Source organism: Panthera uncia, chromosome C2 (genome assembly GCF_023721935.1).
Source record: "Panthera uncia isolate 11264 chromosome C2, Puncia_PCG_1.0, whole genome shotgun sequence".
NCBI classification, from domain to species: Eukaryota; Metazoa; Chordata; class Mammalia; order Carnivora; family Felidae; genus Panthera; species Panthera uncia.
Window position 1 is genome coordinate 47507058 of NC_064810.1, and position 19815 is coordinate 47526872.

Sequence of the window (19815 nt, forward strand, 5' to 3'; positions counted from 1 at the left end):
TAGGAATACTAACAGAATGGACTAAAAAATTCCCTAGTAATAGTCACTTCATAGTGATAAAAAGCATAATTCACTGGGAGTATATAATAATTCTGAACACTTATACGTCATAGCCATAGATTTTCCCTAAGGAAAAATAAATTCACAATCATGGGAGAGCTTGTATTACTCTTCTCTGGGAAACTGGTAAATCATGCAGGCTCAGAATTAGTAGGGATAGAGAAAATTTGAACAGATCAAATACAGGCTTGGTCTTATGCATCTAGCAATTAAGAAGGGGTATGATTGTTTTGAGCACATACGGATATTTATATAAAAATTAACCACATAGTGGTTTTTCCAACAAATTTCAGTAAGTTCTAGAGAAGAGATACCCTGGAGGTCACATTCTCTGGCTTCATTTAGAAACCACTGGACAAAAAAGATAACATACACTATGGGCGTCAGTCTGTGTTATCTTTTGGTTTTTGAGGATAAAAATATGCTTTAACATGAAAAAGAAAAAATTATAATGGGAATTAGAAATAATTAGCTATGACTTCTATATAACAAAGTTTTTAGAGTATGCTAAAGTAAAACTTGAGGGGATATTTGGTAGCCTTCTATACAAGAAGGACAAAGTAAGCCCAAATAACTTACAAGGAAAAATTAATAAAGAGCAGAAGTGGACTAGAAGTCAGGGAATTGATAGGATCAACAATTCTGACGAGATAACAAATTTGCAAACTTCTGTAAGATTAATTAAGAAAAAAGGCACAAACAATGGTAGGAATGAAAAGGGGCATACTACAAATACATTGCAGTGAGGAAGAGTGAATACTGTGGAAGAACAATGGGGTGTCTCAGTAAAAGTATTGGAAAGGATTTTTCATAGGGCTTAGGTGTATGGTAGAGGATTTTGGATAAGGTTCAAGGAAGTGGGACTTGCTATAGATTGGATGCCGTTAGGAGGTGGAGATGGTCCTGTGATTGGGTATGTAACTAAATTTTATGCAGAAGGTGGGAGGAATTGTGGCTAAAGCTTCAATTAGTGGAACAGCAGCCATCACTCATTTTAGCTAGGGATGTTGGTCATTTTTGTGGTTTGGTTATTGTTCTTGTTTTGTCTGAGTTCTCACATGATTATGCAGTGGTGCTGTTTTCATCTTCCATCTATCACAGTCACAGAGTGATCTTTTCTAATGGTTGATGTTCTTTGAGATTGTTCATGTTCAGCAAGAGAACACCACAGCTTACTTGTGAGTGCCAGGCCAGCTTCTGGCAGCACTAAGGTCTGTCTTACAGGACTAGGCCAGTTCCTGGTTGTCAGGAGCTGCTTTTCTCCTTTTTAGGTATCAAAGAAAACCTAGTAATACCCTAAAAAGTCAGTAATTAATTCATGTAGGTAGGAGATTGTATTGAACTTCCTTGTAGATATATGGACAGTATGTAAAATATTGGTGAGTTGTCTTCAAAAAACTTCTATTGCTGGTGTGATATTTGCAATTCAGTTAACAAAGAATCCCTGCACCTTTATTTAAATGGATTTCCTTTTTTAATTTGTTACCTTAGTAATTTGTATATATGTGTACTGGCAGTGCATAAAGCATTTTAATTTAATTTTTGAACTCCTGTCTTGAAGTGTGCATTCAGAACCTTGTTGTTACTTTTCTTTTTTTTTTTTTTGTTTTTGTTTTTAAAGTAACCTTTAGTGGTGGCAATCTTTGTTGCTGGATGAAGGATTTCTCATATTTTTTCTTTACTTTTAAGTCAGTTGGAAGTCATTTGGACAGAATGGTTACATGAGGTAACATTGCCTTCATTTAAAAAAAGACCCAATGATTATTAAATAATCTTTGTCTTTTTGCGGCTTTTATACTGCTTTTGGAAGTAACCACTTTGAAGGACAGTGGTGATTTGGATTCATGAATTCTGCATTTTTTTTAATAGGTTACTTTTTAGGTCAGTTATTTTAGGTGGCTATTTTTTCTTTTTTTAGATCAAAAAGTAGGCAAGAGGGATAATAGAACTGTCAGTCATGTTGCACCTTTTAACATATATATTTAGAATAATGTATTGATTGTATTACTTTAAGAATATAAAATAGTGTGGGGTGGGGGCCTGCATGGCTTAGTCGGTTAAGCATCTGATTCTTGATTTCAGCTCAAGTCATGATCTCACGGTTTTTGAGTTCAAGCCCCGAGTCAGGCCCTGTGCTGACAGTGCAGAGCCTACTTGGGATTCTCTCTCTCCCTTCCTCTCTGCTCCTCCCACGCTGGCACTTGCTCATGCACTCTTTCTCTGTCTCAAAAATAAATGACTTAAAAAAGAACAGTGTGTGGTAAAAATGAGCTTTTGAAGGTACATCATTTCTCTTAAAAATATATTAAAGTTTTAGTTTACTATATTTTTTTCCTAATAAAACTTTTTTTAAGCTAATATGATCATAGGCCATAGATGTGGCATCCACAAAGACTGATGAATATTTTTTTTTTCCAAAAAGCAAATTTTTAGTAATAAAGAATCCTTTCCTTAAAAAGAGTTTTCATTTAAATGTCATCATTAGGTGTCTTGTTTGATTTTCACTTTTTCAAAAAATCCATTTATCTTTCCTTATTGCTATCGTTGTGTTGATTTTTAAAGAATGTTGCCTAATTTTGAGCAAATTAATGCTTTTATTCCAGTTAATGGCCAACCAAGACCCCTAGAATCAAGTCAAGTGAAGTATCTCCGTCGAGAGCTGATAGAACTGCGAAATAAAGTGAATCGTTTGTTGGATAGCTTGGAACCACCTGGAGAACCAGGACCTTCCACCAATATTCCTGAAAATGGTAGACTGTGAATCCATTTTATTCTGCTTTATTATTCTTATATATTTATAAAATTTATTATTTTAATTTCAGTATACAGCATTATATTAGTTTCAGGTGTAGAATATAGTGATTCAGCGATTCCATATGTCACCAGGTGCTCATCATGACATCCTTAATTCCCATCACCTATTTTATCCATCCTCCCCCCACCCAACTCTCCTCTGGTAACCATCGGTTTGTCCTCTATAGTTAAGAGTCTGTTTCTTGTTTTTGTCTCTCTCTCTCTTTTTTCCCTTTGCTCGTTTGTTTCTTAAATTCCACATGAGTGAAATCATGTGGTATTTGTTTTTGAACTTTTTTTGCTTAGTGTTATACTATGTGCTCATACCTTTTTTTTGTTTTTTTTTGTTTTTTTTTGTGTTTTAAGTTGGCACCTTCATTGTTACCCTTTCTTATTCCTGCCTCTCTGCTAGTATTCAAACCTGCTGTTCTTTAGGATTACCAGGAGAGGTATTTTACCAATTCCTGGATCTCGTTGTAGACCTACTAGAGAGTAGGACCTGGGAATCCCATTTTTAAAGTACTCTCTGGTTGATTCTTTGCAACTAGTCTTAAACCCCTGGGTGTATGAATAGGTCAGTTTTCAGATCCCTTTGACTCTTTTGAACCCTTTTCATTGTAACAACGCACCCGAGGAATTGCAGTCATTTCATGAGTTTTACGTGGTATATGAAGTAGTTTCAAATAAAAAATAAGATTACTACATTCAAGAGGTGTAAAGTTTATCTTAAACACAAATTTTAGTAAACATGCAAAGAAAAACTTATTTTTTCCATTTTACAGATGACATGTACTGTTTATATTAAAATGAAGTAGTATTTATTGACAGATTTGGAACTGACATACATTTTGGGGCCAAATATATTTAAAAATGTAGACTGAAATTTATGTATTATGGCTTGAAAGTAGATTTTAAAAAACTGCTTTCCTCAGCTTTTAATATTCTTAGATGTTGAACTTAAAAAGCAAACTTACGTTTTGTTTTGTTTTTTTACGATTTTTGTGTTTGCATACAAATTACATGCTTAAAACCGTCTATATTATGATAGAGTAATTTGTTATAGAGTCTGGATGACTGTGTATAAGGGCCTTAATAAAAGATGTTTTTGTGTGAAAGTGGCATTGTATAATCCTTTGCAGCCATTAGATTCTAAGAGATTGTATTTTTCTGTTCCATTTAGATTTTGGAGTTTTGCTTTCTTTTAATTCAGTAGTTATAGTGTAAATAAAGCTGTCTTTTTGTATAATTTCTCTTCCTCTCTTTCGCTGTATGGAATTGTATTAGTGGTAGATTCTCAATAAATATCTGGTGATTAGTAATTTCTAGTTCTCTCTCTGTATTTCAGAACATATGGGAGATGTGCTGAAATATAGTAAGATCTTCCTGGCCTTTATGTGATGAATCTTACTATATTTTAAGTCAATGCAAATGGTCTTTTCTGAACCCTATCTCCCCAAACATGAGCTCCATTTTTAGGTCAAGAATCTGAAGAAAACTTTTGACGATTTTCTCAGAAGAATTCATAGATGCTGACACAAAAACATTTGCATATAATTTTAGGGGATTTAAGTATCTGTAGAATATTATGAAACTTAGATCAAAATTCAACAAGTATAGCCAGTACTGTGAAGAAATTACCTATAGTAGCCTATGTTCTCCTCTAGGGGATAGAATAGAATTATAAGCTTTTAGATTTGGTGAAACAACCTTTCAGTTCTCACATGTTTCTTGCCACTAAATTTACTACTCTTTATTCTTTATTTTCATATATTCATATGTTTATTATTAACTTCATACCTGTGTTCATGGAAAAGATGTTGAAACTGGTTCTCTGAATCTTAGAAATTGTATCACATATTGTTCCTTTGTGTGGCCTCCCATCTTGTCATGGTGTCCTATCTGAGTTATCTAATGAGTTTAATAATACATCCTGTGCTTTATTTTTTACGGATGGTTGTAGTGGTACCAGTGCCTGTTGAATACGTTGGTATACTTAGAAGATACTTAAACTTACCATGCTCATGTTTAAAATTTTATCTTATTGTAATTGTTTATTATAATTATTTTATCGTAAAAATTTATTTTTGTAATTTATTGTTTCCTCTCCTGTACTTAATAATAAGATCACTTACCTCTTGACCACTTACTTGCCTTCTAAGCTCTCAGAACATATCCTGACTTAATAGTCTTTTCAAGGAAATAGCATAAATAAGCCAAAAAAACCCCTACATCAGAAACTGAAAGTCTAGTCCACAAACAGTGCTGCCAGTCAGCTGTCAGTAGTCTTTAGAACAGTGTGGCTTACCCTCACCCAGAAACGTGTGGCTATCTATGTTCTTCAGTGGTCTACCTCCACAGTGGTTCTTGGACACTTTCTTTCCTCTGTGAGGAACGTGATGTGTAGGCTACCCTGGATACTGGATTGACCTGTTGCCTTAGCTGTAGCACCTGGGAAAGCAACTAGTAGGCTAGTGGACATACAGTATTGTGTTTCCTAATGGACTTAGTTTGCAGGAAGTGGAAAGTTGAACAGGTAGTGGACTCTGTAGTAGTGTGAGAATGGATAATTTATAAGCTTGGTCTGATGTCCTCTTGGGGTGTAGCCTTGGAATTAGAGGAGGAAAATGGGTGAGGAAGGTGGATAACTGTAGACTTATTTTAAAGGAGTCTTAATCACAGAAATGGTCTAATAAGTGATACTCAGTTACTTGTTTGGTGACAAAAAAAATTGATAATTGAATAAATGGTTAGCAATATTCTTTTTGTTTCCTTAGTTTTTTAAAAAAAATCTTTAATGTTTATTTTTGAGAGAGAGAGCGAGCGCGAGCGAGTTGGGGAGGGCAGAGAGGGAGACACAGAATCTGAAGCAGGCTCCAGGCTCTGAGCTGTCAGCAGCTCAGGTACCTATTTATAAGATGTGGGTTGTTCTTGAACCCCTTTTCTTTCACGCGGTAGTGGTACCAATGCCTATTGAATACCTTAGAATACTTAGAAGATACTTAAACTTACTATGCTCATGTTTAAAATTTTATTTTTCTATTAAAGTATGGAAAAACAGACAAAAGTAGAAATACTTTAATGAATCTCATGAACCACCTCCAACCTCAACAGTCACCAACTCATCAGTACCATGCCATCTCTCCTCCCATACATTTCCACCTGTTACTTTGAGCAAATCAAAATGATGTTTTGCTATGAAGTATTTTAAGGGAGACATAGCAAATTAAAAGGATGTGTTTAATATATTGGTTGGCTTGAGATTTCCATGCAATTAATAATGAACAAATAGACAAGTAGAAATAAAACATAAAAGTTGATATCATAACTTCAATGAAGCTGCTTTATCCTTTCACAGAATGATGCATTAGTACCCAGTATGTATCCGATGGGAGATACATATATATTTATATACATATATATATATATATACATATATATATACACACACACACACACACACACACACACACACATATGTATACGTGTGTGTATATATACATATGTATATATGGGTCATGGGGCTCCAAAAAAAGGGGGCAAAATATTTTTCTCTGTTAAGGAGCTCATAATTTTTTTTCTCATCTAGTAATTCTTAGGGAAAGAGGTAGATAAGATTTTTTGGAAAAAGCTGTTTTTTTTAAATTTTTGATCCTTTCTTCTGATTTTAAAAATAAAGGTATAAAAAGGAAAGTAAAATTATCTATGGTCCTATATTCAGAGATATTTACTCTTAACATTTCAGACTATATGTATTCTTCTGTATTTTTTAAGCCTTACTGAATATAGATAAAATTGAAACAAGTTTTTGTTTATTCCTCTCACAGATACTGTGGATGGTAGGGATGAAAAGCCTGCTGCTTCTGATTCTTCTGGAAAACAATCTACTCAGGTTATGGCAGCGAGTATGTCAGCTTTTGATCCTTTAAAAAACCAAGATGAAATCAATAAAAATGTCATGTCAGCGTTTGGCTTAACAGATGATCAGGTTTCAGGTAAGTTAGTTCCTCCCTCACATCCTTCATTCCCTCCCTTCTTCTCTTTCTTTCCTTCTGTAATAGAAGGATAACAGATACAGTGATGTGCATAAAGGTTGACTTAAAGGTTCAGTTGAGTAAATTTTTACTTTTGTCTACATCTACAGAAAACATCAATTTTGAAGTTCAAGACATAGATGATTTCCAGCACTCAGGAAAGCTTTCTTATGCACTTTCCCAGTCAGTAGAATCCTACCCTTGAAAGAATAATCATTGTTTGGTTTAGGTGAATTTTATCAAAAGTGGAATTCAGAAAGTTTATATTTTTTTAAAAAATCTGAACCATTTTATAATCTTATTTCAGTTTTGTTGTAGGATTTAAATTATATTTGATGCCATCTTCTCTCTTTGGATGTTTAATTAGAGAAATTGAAATTTAAATATAGATTTTTGGTTTACTTGCCTTGTGTAGAAAGAGCTCATAATGGATGGTTTTAACCTTTTTTAAAAAAGCACCTATACTGTGATTTCTTTATTTTTTGACTGTCATTTCTTCAATATTTTTTCTGCTGTCTTCCCTCTTCAGATTCCAATTACACATACAGCCTTAGAATTTTTATTTGATTCTTTTTATAGTTTATTTTTTTCTTTTGGGATTCCTTACCTTTGCATTTCATTAAGACTGTATTTCCCTTTAACTTATTGATGCATTTTTAATTCTTTGAAAATATTTATAATAGCTGCTTAATGTTTGTCTGCTTCATTCAACATCTGGTCCTATTTGGAGTCCAGTTTCTTTAGCCTGTCTTTTTTCCCTGAGTATGGGCCACATTTTCCTGTTTCTTTGCATATCTGATGATTTTTTTATTGAAAACTGTACATTATGATTAATACATTGTAGTGACTTGAGATTTTTTTTTTGTTACTGCTACTCTGGCAAGGAGTAAACTTGTATGTATTCAAACTACTCATTCTTTTTTCCCGTGAAATATAGCAGCTAATATCTCTGTTCAGTCCTTTCAACTCTTGGTGCTGCTTTTTTTTCTTCTGAGCCCTCTTATGTCTCTTCCTCGTAACTCCATGGCTAGCTGAGATTTGGGGGCAGAGCTTATACTGACTTTTTAGGTCTCACTTCTTCAGTGGCTTTTTTACTGCAGGGATATTTTCCCTCAAATTTCCAGGTAGTTGGCCAGCCATCAAGTTCATACTATGGCTTTCTGCTGTTGAGGCTGCAGAGGTCAGGGCCTGTCATTCTCATCCACTGTAATTCACTGGGGGGTAAACTTTTCTGGTTTCTGCTGACATTTGATTGACTCCTAGTGATTTCAGATAGTTGCTTTCTGCTATTTTACAGGTTTTTAGTTTTTAACTCTGGGAGTGTTCACCTGACCATTTTCATTGCCATTATCAGTAACTGGAAATGTAGCATTCAGTGTATTTTTTTTTTTTTTCTTTGAGACTTTTATGGGATTATTCACTAAAGAGAATTGTGTGAAATTCTGGAGAGACAAATACTTGTATATGATGCATGTTCTTGGCAAAAGAAGACATTGCACAAGAGATATATCTGAAAATCACTTTTTAAAGCAAATGAAATTTGAGTTACTGTTATGGTTTCTTACTATTTACGGCTTGAAGAAATGGCAAATGGAGGAGTAAATAGGAAGTCAGGCTTAACATTTTGATTAGAGTATATGCCACACCCTAGAATAACATGATTAATATGATTCACATTATTTGAAGGCCATTTTTCTGATACCTTTGTGTGTTAAAGTAAGAAAAGCTGTGCACATAGAAAATACCAGGGGGGGTACGTTGTAGTTATTTGGGTGTGCTATTGTGAAAAGCTTGACTGCAATAGTGAATGTGAACATGGAAGGAGGGATAAAATATTATAGAGATAAGATGGGTAGCATTAACTAATAGGTTACATACAAGAGAGAAAAGAGGAGTCAAAATAATACACTTTTTTTTTAGATAATAGAGTGTTTTTTGTAGGAGAGAGTGTACGTGTATGTATTTACATGTATGTAAATATCAATAAAATGAGCAGATTGTCCATTTTACTCTGGTAATCATTAGTTTCTCCTGCATTGCCACTTTGTTATCCTAAACCTAGTTTAGGTTCTCATCAATACCTGGACTACCAATTGCCAACTACAGAGCTAAGTTCTGGGATATATCAGTGCACAGGATAGAGGTTTGCCCTCAGGGAAATTAGACAGATTGTAATAGCAAGTCCCTGTGTGGAACTTTCTAAATGGTTATCACTTTCATAAGCTCTTGCCATATAATCATTTTTTTTTAAATTTTTTTTTTAATGTTTATTCATTTTTGAGAGACAGAGACAGAGCATGAGCGGGGGAGGGCCAGAGAGAGAGGGAGACACAGAACCTGAAGCAGGCTCCAGGCTCTGAGCTGTCAGCACAGAGCCTGATGTGGGGCTCGAACTCACGAACTGTGAGATCATGACCTGAGCCAGAGTCAGACGCTCAACTGACTGAGCCACCCAGGCGCCCCGCCATATAATCATTTTTACAAATATTTGCTATAAGCTCCTGTTAACTCCTAATCCTTGTAGTAACCTAAGTGAAGTAGAAATTAGTATTTCTTTCATACAGATGAGGAAACTGAGGCACAGAAAGAGATGAGGTGACATGCCCAAAGTTATAAAGCTTACTAAGTGGCAGCACTGGCGTTTGAACCTAGGCAGTCTGGCTCCAAAACCTGTGCTTTTAACGACTCTTGTATATTGCTGAACAGAAAGAACTTAAAGGAATAAACATATCTACAGTTGTCTTCACAGTGTCTTTTTTGACTGTCACAGTACTGGAACTCTAGTGAATTTTGTCCATTTACTTCTTTGTTCATTATTTTAGAAGAATTTGAGTGGCTCCAAAAATTTGAGAGGTAGTCTTTGTGAGGCAGACAAAAAGAATCAGAAAGGACTCTGGCCTGGGGCGCCTGGGTGGCTCAGTCGGTTAAGCGGCCAACTTCAGCTCAGGTCATGATCTCACGGTCCGTGAGTTTGAGCCCCGCGTCGGGCTCTGTGCTGACAGCTCAGAGCCTGGAGCCCGTTTCAGATTCTGTGTCTCCCTCTCTCTCTGACCCTCCCCTGCTCATGCTCTGTCTCTCTCTGTCTCAAAAATAAATAAACGTTAAAAAAAATTAAAAAAAAAAAAGAAAGGACTCGGGCGAAAAGAGCTTGTAGTCTAAGAGGAATATGGGACCTGTTCAGAAATGCAAAGTAGAAGTTGGTAAGGGTCATCATAAAAGTATACTCCGTAGAAGTTTAAAAGTGGATAAAAGTATTTATGAGTGAAGAGGTCTTACTGGAAGTATAGAGTAGTAACCGGGGTTTAAAGACCATTATATGTAGATACATGAAATTGGGACTGGAGGCAACAGTGATAAATGAAATGGAGGCAGAAAAAAATATTAGATATATTGTGGGCTCGGGAAAAGGTTAGTTTTAGCTGAAGTGGGCACGTGAGAGGAGGAATTGTGAGAAACAATGTTTGGACCCTGGAATACCAAACTAGAGGGTTGAACTTGATTTATGGGCAATGGGGACCCGTTGAAGAATTAGGTGATACATTTGGTTGATCCACAAAATAAATTAGGTAGCATGAGGTGGAGGGTATTGGTATGGCAGAGAGGGCTTCTGATTTTTGCAGGGGGGAAGTTAGGACTTAGGAATATAACACTGCACATCATAGGGAAGGATTTCCAGTCATTGCTATGTCTTTTTTTTTAAAATTTTTAATGTTTATTTATTTTTGAGAGAGACAGAGTGTGAGCAGGGGAAGGGCAGGGAGAGAGGGAGACACAGCATCTGAAGCAGGCTCCAAGCTCCTAGCTGTCAGCTTGGAGCCTGATGTGGGGCTCGAACTCACGGACTGCGAAATCATGACCTGAGCCAAAGTTGGATGCATAACTGACGGAGCCACCCAGGCGCCCTTGTTGCTGTGTATTCTTAAGAGAGTGAAGCAGAGGAAAAAATGAAGTATATACATTCAGTGTAAATGGCTGTATTTGTGGTTGTGCTTACTCTGTAGTACTTTCATTTTTGTTCTCTTTTAACCAAACTTATTTGTTCAGCTTGCTGGGGAGAATTCTCATATTAGAAACTAAACTGACTTTTCATGACCATTTAGGGCCACCCAGTGCTCCTGCAGAAGACCGTTCAGGAACACCTGACAGCATTGCTTCCTCCTCCTCTGCAGCTCACCCACCAGGAGTTCAGCCACAGCAGCCACCATATACAGGAGCTCAGACACAAGCAGGTCAGAGTGAAGGTAAAATAGAAATAAGAGCACATATTTGGGGAGGTAAATGTGTAGAGATGTTTATTGCAGCATTGTCGGTGATGATAAAGAGATTACATAACCATTCATGCTATAAATACAGTTGTAAAAACTTTTGATTTACTGATAACGGTATGTTTTGGGGTTAAAACCCAAATAGAACAATATGTCAGATATGCTTCTGATTATTGAAAAGAAGAATACCTTAAAAAGTGCTTGTATGAATATAGATACATGGCAAAAAATCAGGAAGGATTCATACCAGTCACCAGTCAGTGGTAATGTCATAGATGACCCATTGAGGTGACATTTCATATTGCATAATAATACTTAGGTGCTTCCTTTCCCTTCTTGCATCAATGTATTATTTTTGTAATTGGAGCTATTTTTAAAATAGAAGTAAAGCATAACTGTAGTTAAGTGTAATTTTTTGAAAGATAAATAGCCCTTAAATTTTTGTGCAGTTAGCAATATGTAATATGTCTTTTGTGGAAAAACAATGTATTTTAAATCAAACTTGTCTTCTCTAAATGATGTGTCCTTGGATGAGCAGTTTAATCTCTCTGGGTTTAATATTCTCTCATGGTAAATTATGAAAACTGGACAAAATTAGTGGTATTAAAAGACTGTCTCTAGTCCCAAATGAAATAGAACTTGAAAGCTCAGTATTTAAACAGATAAAGGGGTCATTACCATGGTTGAAGGGGACTGAGGGGCCACAAGCTCAGGACAGCAGGCACTGAAGTTTAAAAACTGCACATTCCACTTGAAAACAAACACCAGGTGGTGCTCTATTTGTGTATAAAAGGGTCAAGTGGTGGTATGTATTTTCAGCAACAGAAGCAAGTGACTGAGTTTATTAATCATATAAAAAAAAAAATCTATCGCCTAAAATGAATTGAGCACTTAGGTAATAGAGTCCTAATCATCCTGTGGCTACATTTTTAGAGTTGTCCTGTTGGATGAATGCTAGTCATAGGGTCTAGCAGGTTGCATTTTGCTGATGAGTGAATAGTTTGGGAAGAATTTCTTACTGCTTCAGCTTTTTCTCAACCATCCCTAGTAATAGTCTTTGTACAAAGGTGCAGCTGCCCCAAACTGGAACAAACTAGAAGCAGATGTGGACTGCAACAGCGAAAGCAGAGTTTGGGTATGAAGGGAGTTTAATGGCTCCTTATGTTACTTAAATTCCATAAAAAGGGCCTTGGGATTGTAACTATTTTTCCTAAGGATTTTACTCCTAATACGTTCTTCAGTTCAGGTCAGCTTTCATCTCTGTTTTTAAAAAATTGCATCTTAAGCAGTGTATACTGTTGTAGAATGGCAGTTGGAGGGATAATTGTACCAAATAATGTTTGCTGTTCACTTATAAAGGAATGAGATTTAAGGCTCTGTTAATGTCTCAAATTATTTTGTTGGGTTTATTTTAATTGAAAAATTATTTTCAAGTAGGTAAAAATTTAAAAATACAATTCACAAATTCTCTCTCCCACCTCTGACCCATAGCAACCAAGTTCCTTTTTCCAGAGGCATCAGGTTAACAGTGTTCAATATGCAATGAATTCATTTAGCATGGCATTAACTGTGTACCTTGCTAAAACTTCTTTATTTTCTATTTTATTAGTTTACGTTAAAACATACACTATAAAAATTGTACAGTTATTAACACGTGACATCAATCAGTAGCGTTCTGGAGGTGAGTTTCTAGATCAGTGCTGTCCAAGAAAAAGAACAGTGGAAACCACATGTAATTTTTTGTCACACTTAAAAAGGTTTTTAAAAAGGTAAAATTAATGTTAGTTATACATTTTACATAACCTAGTATCTGATATATCAACATGTAATTATTAAAAAGTTACTAATGTTTTACTTTTATTTTTTGTACTGTGTATTGGAAATCTGGGGTGTGGCACCAGTTCAAAACACTTCCAAAACATACAGTATATCGTAGTTAAGACTAGCGGCATTTCAGGTGCTTAGTAGCCATGTGGCAATTGTATTGGGTAGCACAGCCCTGGCTTAATATATCAGTTATTTATAGGATGAAGTATGGTCCATTTTAATGAGTACTTTTTGACCTGTGATGTATAATGAGTCTCTGACATCACCAGTTATATCAGCCGCTGGTTATAATTTGAAGAAAAAATCAATAAAAATCCATTACTAATAATAGGTTAACATAGGAATCTCTTATAAGACAATATGAAATAATCTAAACTAAATCTGAGTTGTTATTTAAAGTCCATAAAAGGGACCTTGGAATTATAACTTTCCCCCCAAGGATTTTGGTCTTTTTTTTTTTTTTTTAATGTTTATTTATTCTTGAGACAAAGAGTGTGAACAGGGGAGGGGCAGAGAGAGAGGGAGACACAGAATCCGAAGCAGGCTGCAGGCTCTGAGCTATCAGCACAGAGCCTGACGTGGGGCTCGAACCTGCGAACTATGAGATCATGACCTGAGCTGAAGTCGGACGCTTAACCGACTGAGCCACCCAGCCACCCTGGATTTTGGTCTTAATATGTTTGATTAAAAACATATTGTTGAGCATCATGAAAAGAAACAAAATGGAGAGTATTATCCTTTTTCAGACAAAGTAGGCACCTCTGTTATTGGAAAACTATGTGCAGTTGAGTAGTTGGCCAAAAACTTTGAAGTGGTGAGGACACAGAGAAGAGCATTAAAAAATCATCAGGGAGACCAGGAGGTTTTGCTGTTTGACAAACTAGCCAAAAAGATGAAAAGGCTAGAATTAAAATATGTAAAATCTTCTGATAATAGAATGATAACTTGAATAGAAACATACACAAAAGTAGAACTAGAATAATCAACTCTACATGAGTCCATTATGCAGCTTCAACACTTACCAGTGTTTTGGCATTCTATTTTCATGTACCCTCCTTGGTCCCCCTCTTTTTTTTTTTTTTTTTTTTTTTTTTAATTTGCTGGAGTACTTTATTTTTTAAAGTTTATTTTGAGAGAGAGAGCAGAGGGAAGCAGGGAGAGGAGGGGAGGGAGAGAATTCCAAGCTGGCTCTGTATTGTCAGCGCCAAGCCTAATGCAGGGCTCGAATCCACGAACCTTACCATGAGATAACAACCTGAGCTGAAACCAAGAGTTGTAGGCTTAACCGACTGCACCACGTAGGCACCCCTCCCTGAAGTATTTTAAATCAAATACTTCATGTTATTTCACTCAGCTATTTCAGTATGCATGTCTATACTGGTAGTTTTTCTTTTACCATAACTTCTATGCTATTACACCTAACAAAACTGATTCTTAATGTTACATACTAGTCTATATTTGAATTTCTTTTGTTTCATAATTATCTTATTACAGTGGTGGCTAGATTCACATTTTTTATTTGATTACATGCCTTCTTTTTCTTTTCAATAGCTGTCACCCCTGCATGTTTCCAAAGTTAAAAACTATGTATTTTCATTATCTATTGCTGTGTAACAATTTATTCCAAAGCATAGATGCTTAAAGCTACAAACATTTATTATCTCATAGTGTTCCAAAGAGTCAGGGATCTGGGAGCAAGCGGCTTAGCTAGGTGGTTTTGTGTCACAGTCTCTCATGAGGTTGCAGTCATCAGAAGCTTAATCTGAGCTAGAGTATCTACTTCTAAGATGACTCTTTCACACAGTTGTTGTCTGGAGGCTTTAGTTCCTCACATAAACCTCTCACAGCCTGCTGGGTGACCTCACGCCTTGGGAGCTTCCACCAGAGAGTCAGTGAAAGACTGAGAGAGAAAGGTAGAAGGTGGCTGTCTTTTATGACCTGTCCTCAGAAGTGTCATTGTGATTTCTGCAATATTCTATTGGTATATAGGTCAGCCTTATTGAGTGTGGGAGGGGACTACACAAGAGAGTTAATACTCCTGTGTTTATTGCTTATTGCTCTTTTGTATCGTGAGGTTAATCTTTCTTGTTTATAAAGATGTAAAGGACAGCAGGAGTCTTGTGCATATGCTAAAGCCGTGCAGGGGGTTATCCCGGAGGCTGGCTGCCGCTTTGTGCAACACAGTGCAGTACGAGAAGTTTCACAATTACTCTGCGCTTCATCCTGTTCTCTTGCTGTTCTGAAATTTAGTTATGAAATACAATCTAGGATTAATGTGGTGTCTTCCAAGGTAGTTCACTCTTGTGCTACACTTTGTGCTGTAAGTCTTAAACCATGAAGAAAGCATTTAGGAAACTTTTTGTCAACTTTTTGTTAGTGTATTTGGGAAGAGGATTAATAGTTTAAAAATAGCTAAGCAGATTTTATTTCTGTCGTAAAAAGCAAACAACTGCTTGCTAGAAAATAAACTGGCTCTAATAAGTACAGGCATATCTCAGTGCTGTGGTACATAGGGCTGAGCAGGGAGCCCAGTGGAGTGGGCTCTATTCCTTGAGTTCAGCCTGTGGGTGTTAGCTGCCTAGTGCACCTCAGTTTGGTGGCACTAAGATAATGTGACTTTTTTTTTTTGAATGAGCAAACATATAATTAAAGAGTAAATATTAGATAGTAAATGCAAGTTTTATTGCTACTCTAGGCATTAGATCTAGTTAAATCCACTGTTAGAACAACAGTAAAGTAGTAGAGATGAGAAAGATGTGCACCAATAAATTCTTGCTTGTTTGGAAATTACAGGTAGTAACAGTACCCAAAAGATTTTTCCATAGGAACTGTGCTCTCCTGATCGCAAATACTACTCTCATTTCCCAGTTTACATCCCCAGTGTCAAGCCATTTTCAAAAATGTGCAGTGAGGAACCATGTAGGCTTTATCAGATTCCGAAACATGATGGGCTAGGATATTCGAATGATGGAAAAGCAAATTGTTGCCAAATGCCATAGGAATATCTGAGGTCTGTAATGAAAGATGTCGCATAGTTCCTTGTTACCAGAGAGTCCATTCATGTGGTAACAAAGGTTCAAACCTTTAGATGACAAATACACTGTTTTGGGAGAGATTTAGGAGCTGTCAGTTGTATTTGTTCCTTTTCTCAGATTTTTATTTTTTGTTTTTTGACTTGGTTGATTTTTACTAAACATCAGTAGTACGTATCTGTTGGTACTTGGGTTTGAAAGCATTTGTTTTTCTGGAATTTATGAAGTAACCACACTAGTGTTATTTGCTGCCCATTAGAGTTCTCTGCAGTTAATCCACAGCGGATCAGCTCCGTTTGTTCGGTTCATCCTTCTCTGCATAGCATTTAAAGGGGAAACACATTCTTGTGTCTTGTTACTAAGTGTATTTATGTGTTTGGATGGGGAGAGAATTAAATGAGCTTTAAAAATATTTCTCTTTATCAAATTAAACCTGCCTCTTTTCCTTGTCTTGTCATTTTTAGGTCAGCTGTACCAGCAGTACCCGCAACAGGCCGGCTACGGTGCTCAGCAGCCACAGGGGCCGCCTCAGCCGCCACAGCAGTACGGTATTCAGTATTCAGGTGAGCACGTGTCCCCAGGGAGCGACTCGTTGGTGTTGAGTTGTTTCTATACCCATCGAACTTCAGTCCTTTCCTCTTAATTCCTTGATTTGTAATACTTACATTGTCGGAGTAGGTTTTAAGTATTTGTTTGTTGGAGGAAATAGCATTTATTTGTAAATATTTTGCATAAATATTGTAAATCAACATTTAACAGTCATAGTAGATGATTTTGTAATAACTTGTAGCATGAAAGCATTTTTTAGCAAAAGCTATCTTGTATGGTACAGTCTTATGATTAGCTCTTAGTGACTTAGAACTGCAAAAATGCAATATTTTTTTTCCTCATATGTAACACATAATTCCAGGGTACTGTAAAAATAATAGTAGTTTCCTCATACATGAAAAGGCAGTCTTATTAAATAAGAACTAAATTAAGCTACTTAGGTTTTTAAATCTCCAAAAAAGTATGTAGGCATACCAAAAAACAGGCCAAAAAAATAGACTTGTGTCAAATGTAATCCAGGCAGCAAAGAATGTTGAATATAGATGTTGTAGACAGGCATCCTAGGTATTTTCTTTTACCTTCTGTCCACTAAAGATTATCCATATTTAAATATCAAATCTCTTTAGTGTAGCTTTGACTGTGATAGTTATAGATCAGGTAATTTTACTTTTGTTAAAACAGAGTTTCTGTTCCACTCATGTTTCACAGCCAAAGATTTAAGTATCAAAATTTCAACTATAATTAAAAATAACTTATATAAGGTGAATATTACCTAAATTCTATTTTATAGAGTTTTATAGTATCATTTAGAGTAGGAGTTAGCAAATTGTAGCCCACAGGCCAAATATGGCCTGTCACTTGTTTTTGTGTATTAAGTTTTATTGGAATACATCAACACCCATTCATTTCATGCTGTTGCTCCTTGGCACTGTAATGGCAGAGCTGAGTAGTTGTAACAGAGATTGTGTGGCCCACAGAACCTAGAATGTTTACTCTCAGGCTGTTTACAGGAAAACGAACAAAAAACTGTGTCATGCCTCTTGAACTAGAATTTTATGGCCTATCTTAGTTGGAGTTTGGTATATTTTAATGCAGATAGCAATTTTTATTTGGATTATGTTTGCTGTAGAGTGATTTAACCTGTAGCTGTTAGTTTTTAATTATGTAAAGTAGGTTAGATGAATTTAAGCTTGGATTATTATATTAGGGGAAGTTATTTCAGGTTTCCTTTAAAGTTGTAGTGTTACAAATTACGTAACTTGTAGAAATAATAGAGCTGAAAAGACCTAGTCCTCATTATAATCCAGGGGATTTCAGCCCCCTCTGTGCTGGTGCCTGCACTCTACTCCCAGATATTTTGTTTCAGGTTAGGAGTGAGATTTAGGCTTTGATATTTTAAAAAAGCAAAGCACGTCATTCTAAAGTGCAGCCAGGTTTTTTTATTTTTTATTTTTTGTCCTTGTCTCACCCACTCATTGTATAAACGAGACAACTGGTTCAAAGAGGTTGTGACATGCAAGCATTCAGTGGGGAAGCTATATCAGAACCAGTGTACCTGACTTTGCTGTTCATTACTTACATCATGCTGCATTCTCCAACCTAGTCCAGTGGTGGCAGACTTACCTGCCATAAAAGTCTAGATAGTAAATATTTTAGACTTTGTGGATCATATGATCCCTTGCCCTATACTAATTAACTTTAAAAAGTCCCATAATTTCCATTCCTTGAGATTTTTGTTCTTCACCAAACTTGTTTTTCAAGGGTGAGGGTGGGGGTGGGAGGGAAACTGTACACAAAAAGAAGCATTGCCACATTATGATCAAAGACTAGAAGGTTGCTAATGAAATGGCATCTTAGGCCCATCGTTATTCCTGCTATTGAGAAATAATTAAGGATCTGGTTGTTTCCAGACTCAGTGAAAAAGCCAGTCTAGATTTAAATTGCCAGGATGAAAAGGCAGCATTTTTTTGCTCATAGTCTTAACTTACATAGACATTTTCAGTAAAATAGCTGATCCTTCTGTCTCTCCAAAAATTTACAGTAAAAAATTAAGCAAGTTTTAATGTAGAAGTTAGGAGAAGTTGTATAACATTCAAGATTTTATCATGAGTTGACTTCAGTATTTGGTACCATAAGTAAAATGACTTGATTTACTTATTAAAAGTTAAGCTTGTTCTTAATGATTTTAGTAGGGCCTTCACATGAGTAAAATTTAGTTTTCCAATTATCATCTTTGTATTTCTGATCCCACTAGTCCTATTAACTTGAATTTGGGAGATGTGGAAATAGTCAACTAAGTACTCTGCTTGGAGACTGTAAGTGGTGGTGGTAACATTGGACCATTTTTGACACTTTTGGTTTGGCAGTTTCCCTTTGACCTTTCCAGTTTTATTCATGGACTATGTCAAAAAGGTTTCTTTCATGAGTAAATTTTGAACCCAAGTTCAAGGTGAGTTCAGAATATACTCAAATTCATTCAATCCTTTTTTTTTTTTAATGCAGGGTTGTACATATTTTAATAATTTTCTTATGTATCTGGTATTTAATGCTGACAGGATTCCAGTCATTGGAGAGGTTTCATTGCAAGTAGCTGCAGGTGTGTTTCATGGTAGAGATAAAAGTTTTTAGTGAAGCAGACTTGTTCTTTTAAAAAAAATTTACATCCTAGTAAATAATGAATATAGATGTTGATATTGTGGGGCGATATGGTATGCTTTTTGTGTGTTATGCTGTTACTGTTCAAAGTGTAAAGGCAAAACATCAGATACCAAATCTGAAAGAAATGAAGGATTTGTAGGATTGTGAAAATGGTTAATGTTTATTCTTAAATGGCTTAGTTTTTATAGAGTGAATAAACCTTAAAGCATCTCATTAGCACAGTAAGATGTATTTGTAGCACCACTGCTTCATTTAAAAATATTGTCTGCAATGTGTCTTTACTTGGTACAGTTGTTAAATAGGCCTCCCCTCCATGCCAGGTTAATGACTAACTTTATATTCCTGCATTTATCATTTGAGCATCTGTTCTTATTAGGATTATGCTAGAACAGGTATTTGCTCTCAGGGATTAAGTCGTGCAGAAACATAATGAAGACATATGCATATATTGGTTTCCATTTAAGATTAGAGCGTTGTAAGAAATTGTTTAGGCAATACCTTTTTGCTACTACTTGGTTTTGAAGTAATATTATATGATGGAATCTACGCTACTTGTTACATAAATACTTAGGAATAAGTTTAAATTTCTCCTCTTTTTTG

The 19815-nt window shown here is 35.8% G+C and overlaps 1 protein-coding gene across 4 annotated transcripts in view; it reads left to right on the top strand.

The window, feature by feature from the left end:
* Window positions 1-19815, top strand: part of TFG (trafficking from ER to golgi regulator) — a 33937-nt gene that overhangs the window by 13222 nt on the left and 900 nt on the right. For 3 of the 4 annotated variants that reach the window (XM_049628086.1, XM_049628085.1, XM_049628083.1), the window contains 4 exons: window positions 2664-2810; window positions 6678-6845; window positions 10985-11125; window positions 16473-16571. In XM_049628086.1, the coding sequence (XP_049484043.1) occupies window positions 2664-2810; window positions 6678-6845; window positions 10985-11125; window positions 16473-16571 (555 nt within the window). The remainder of the gene's footprint in view (window positions 1-2663; window positions 2811-6677; window positions 6846-10984; window positions 11126-16472; window positions 16572-19815) is intronic. The other variant, XM_049628084.1, reaches the window with a different exon arrangement.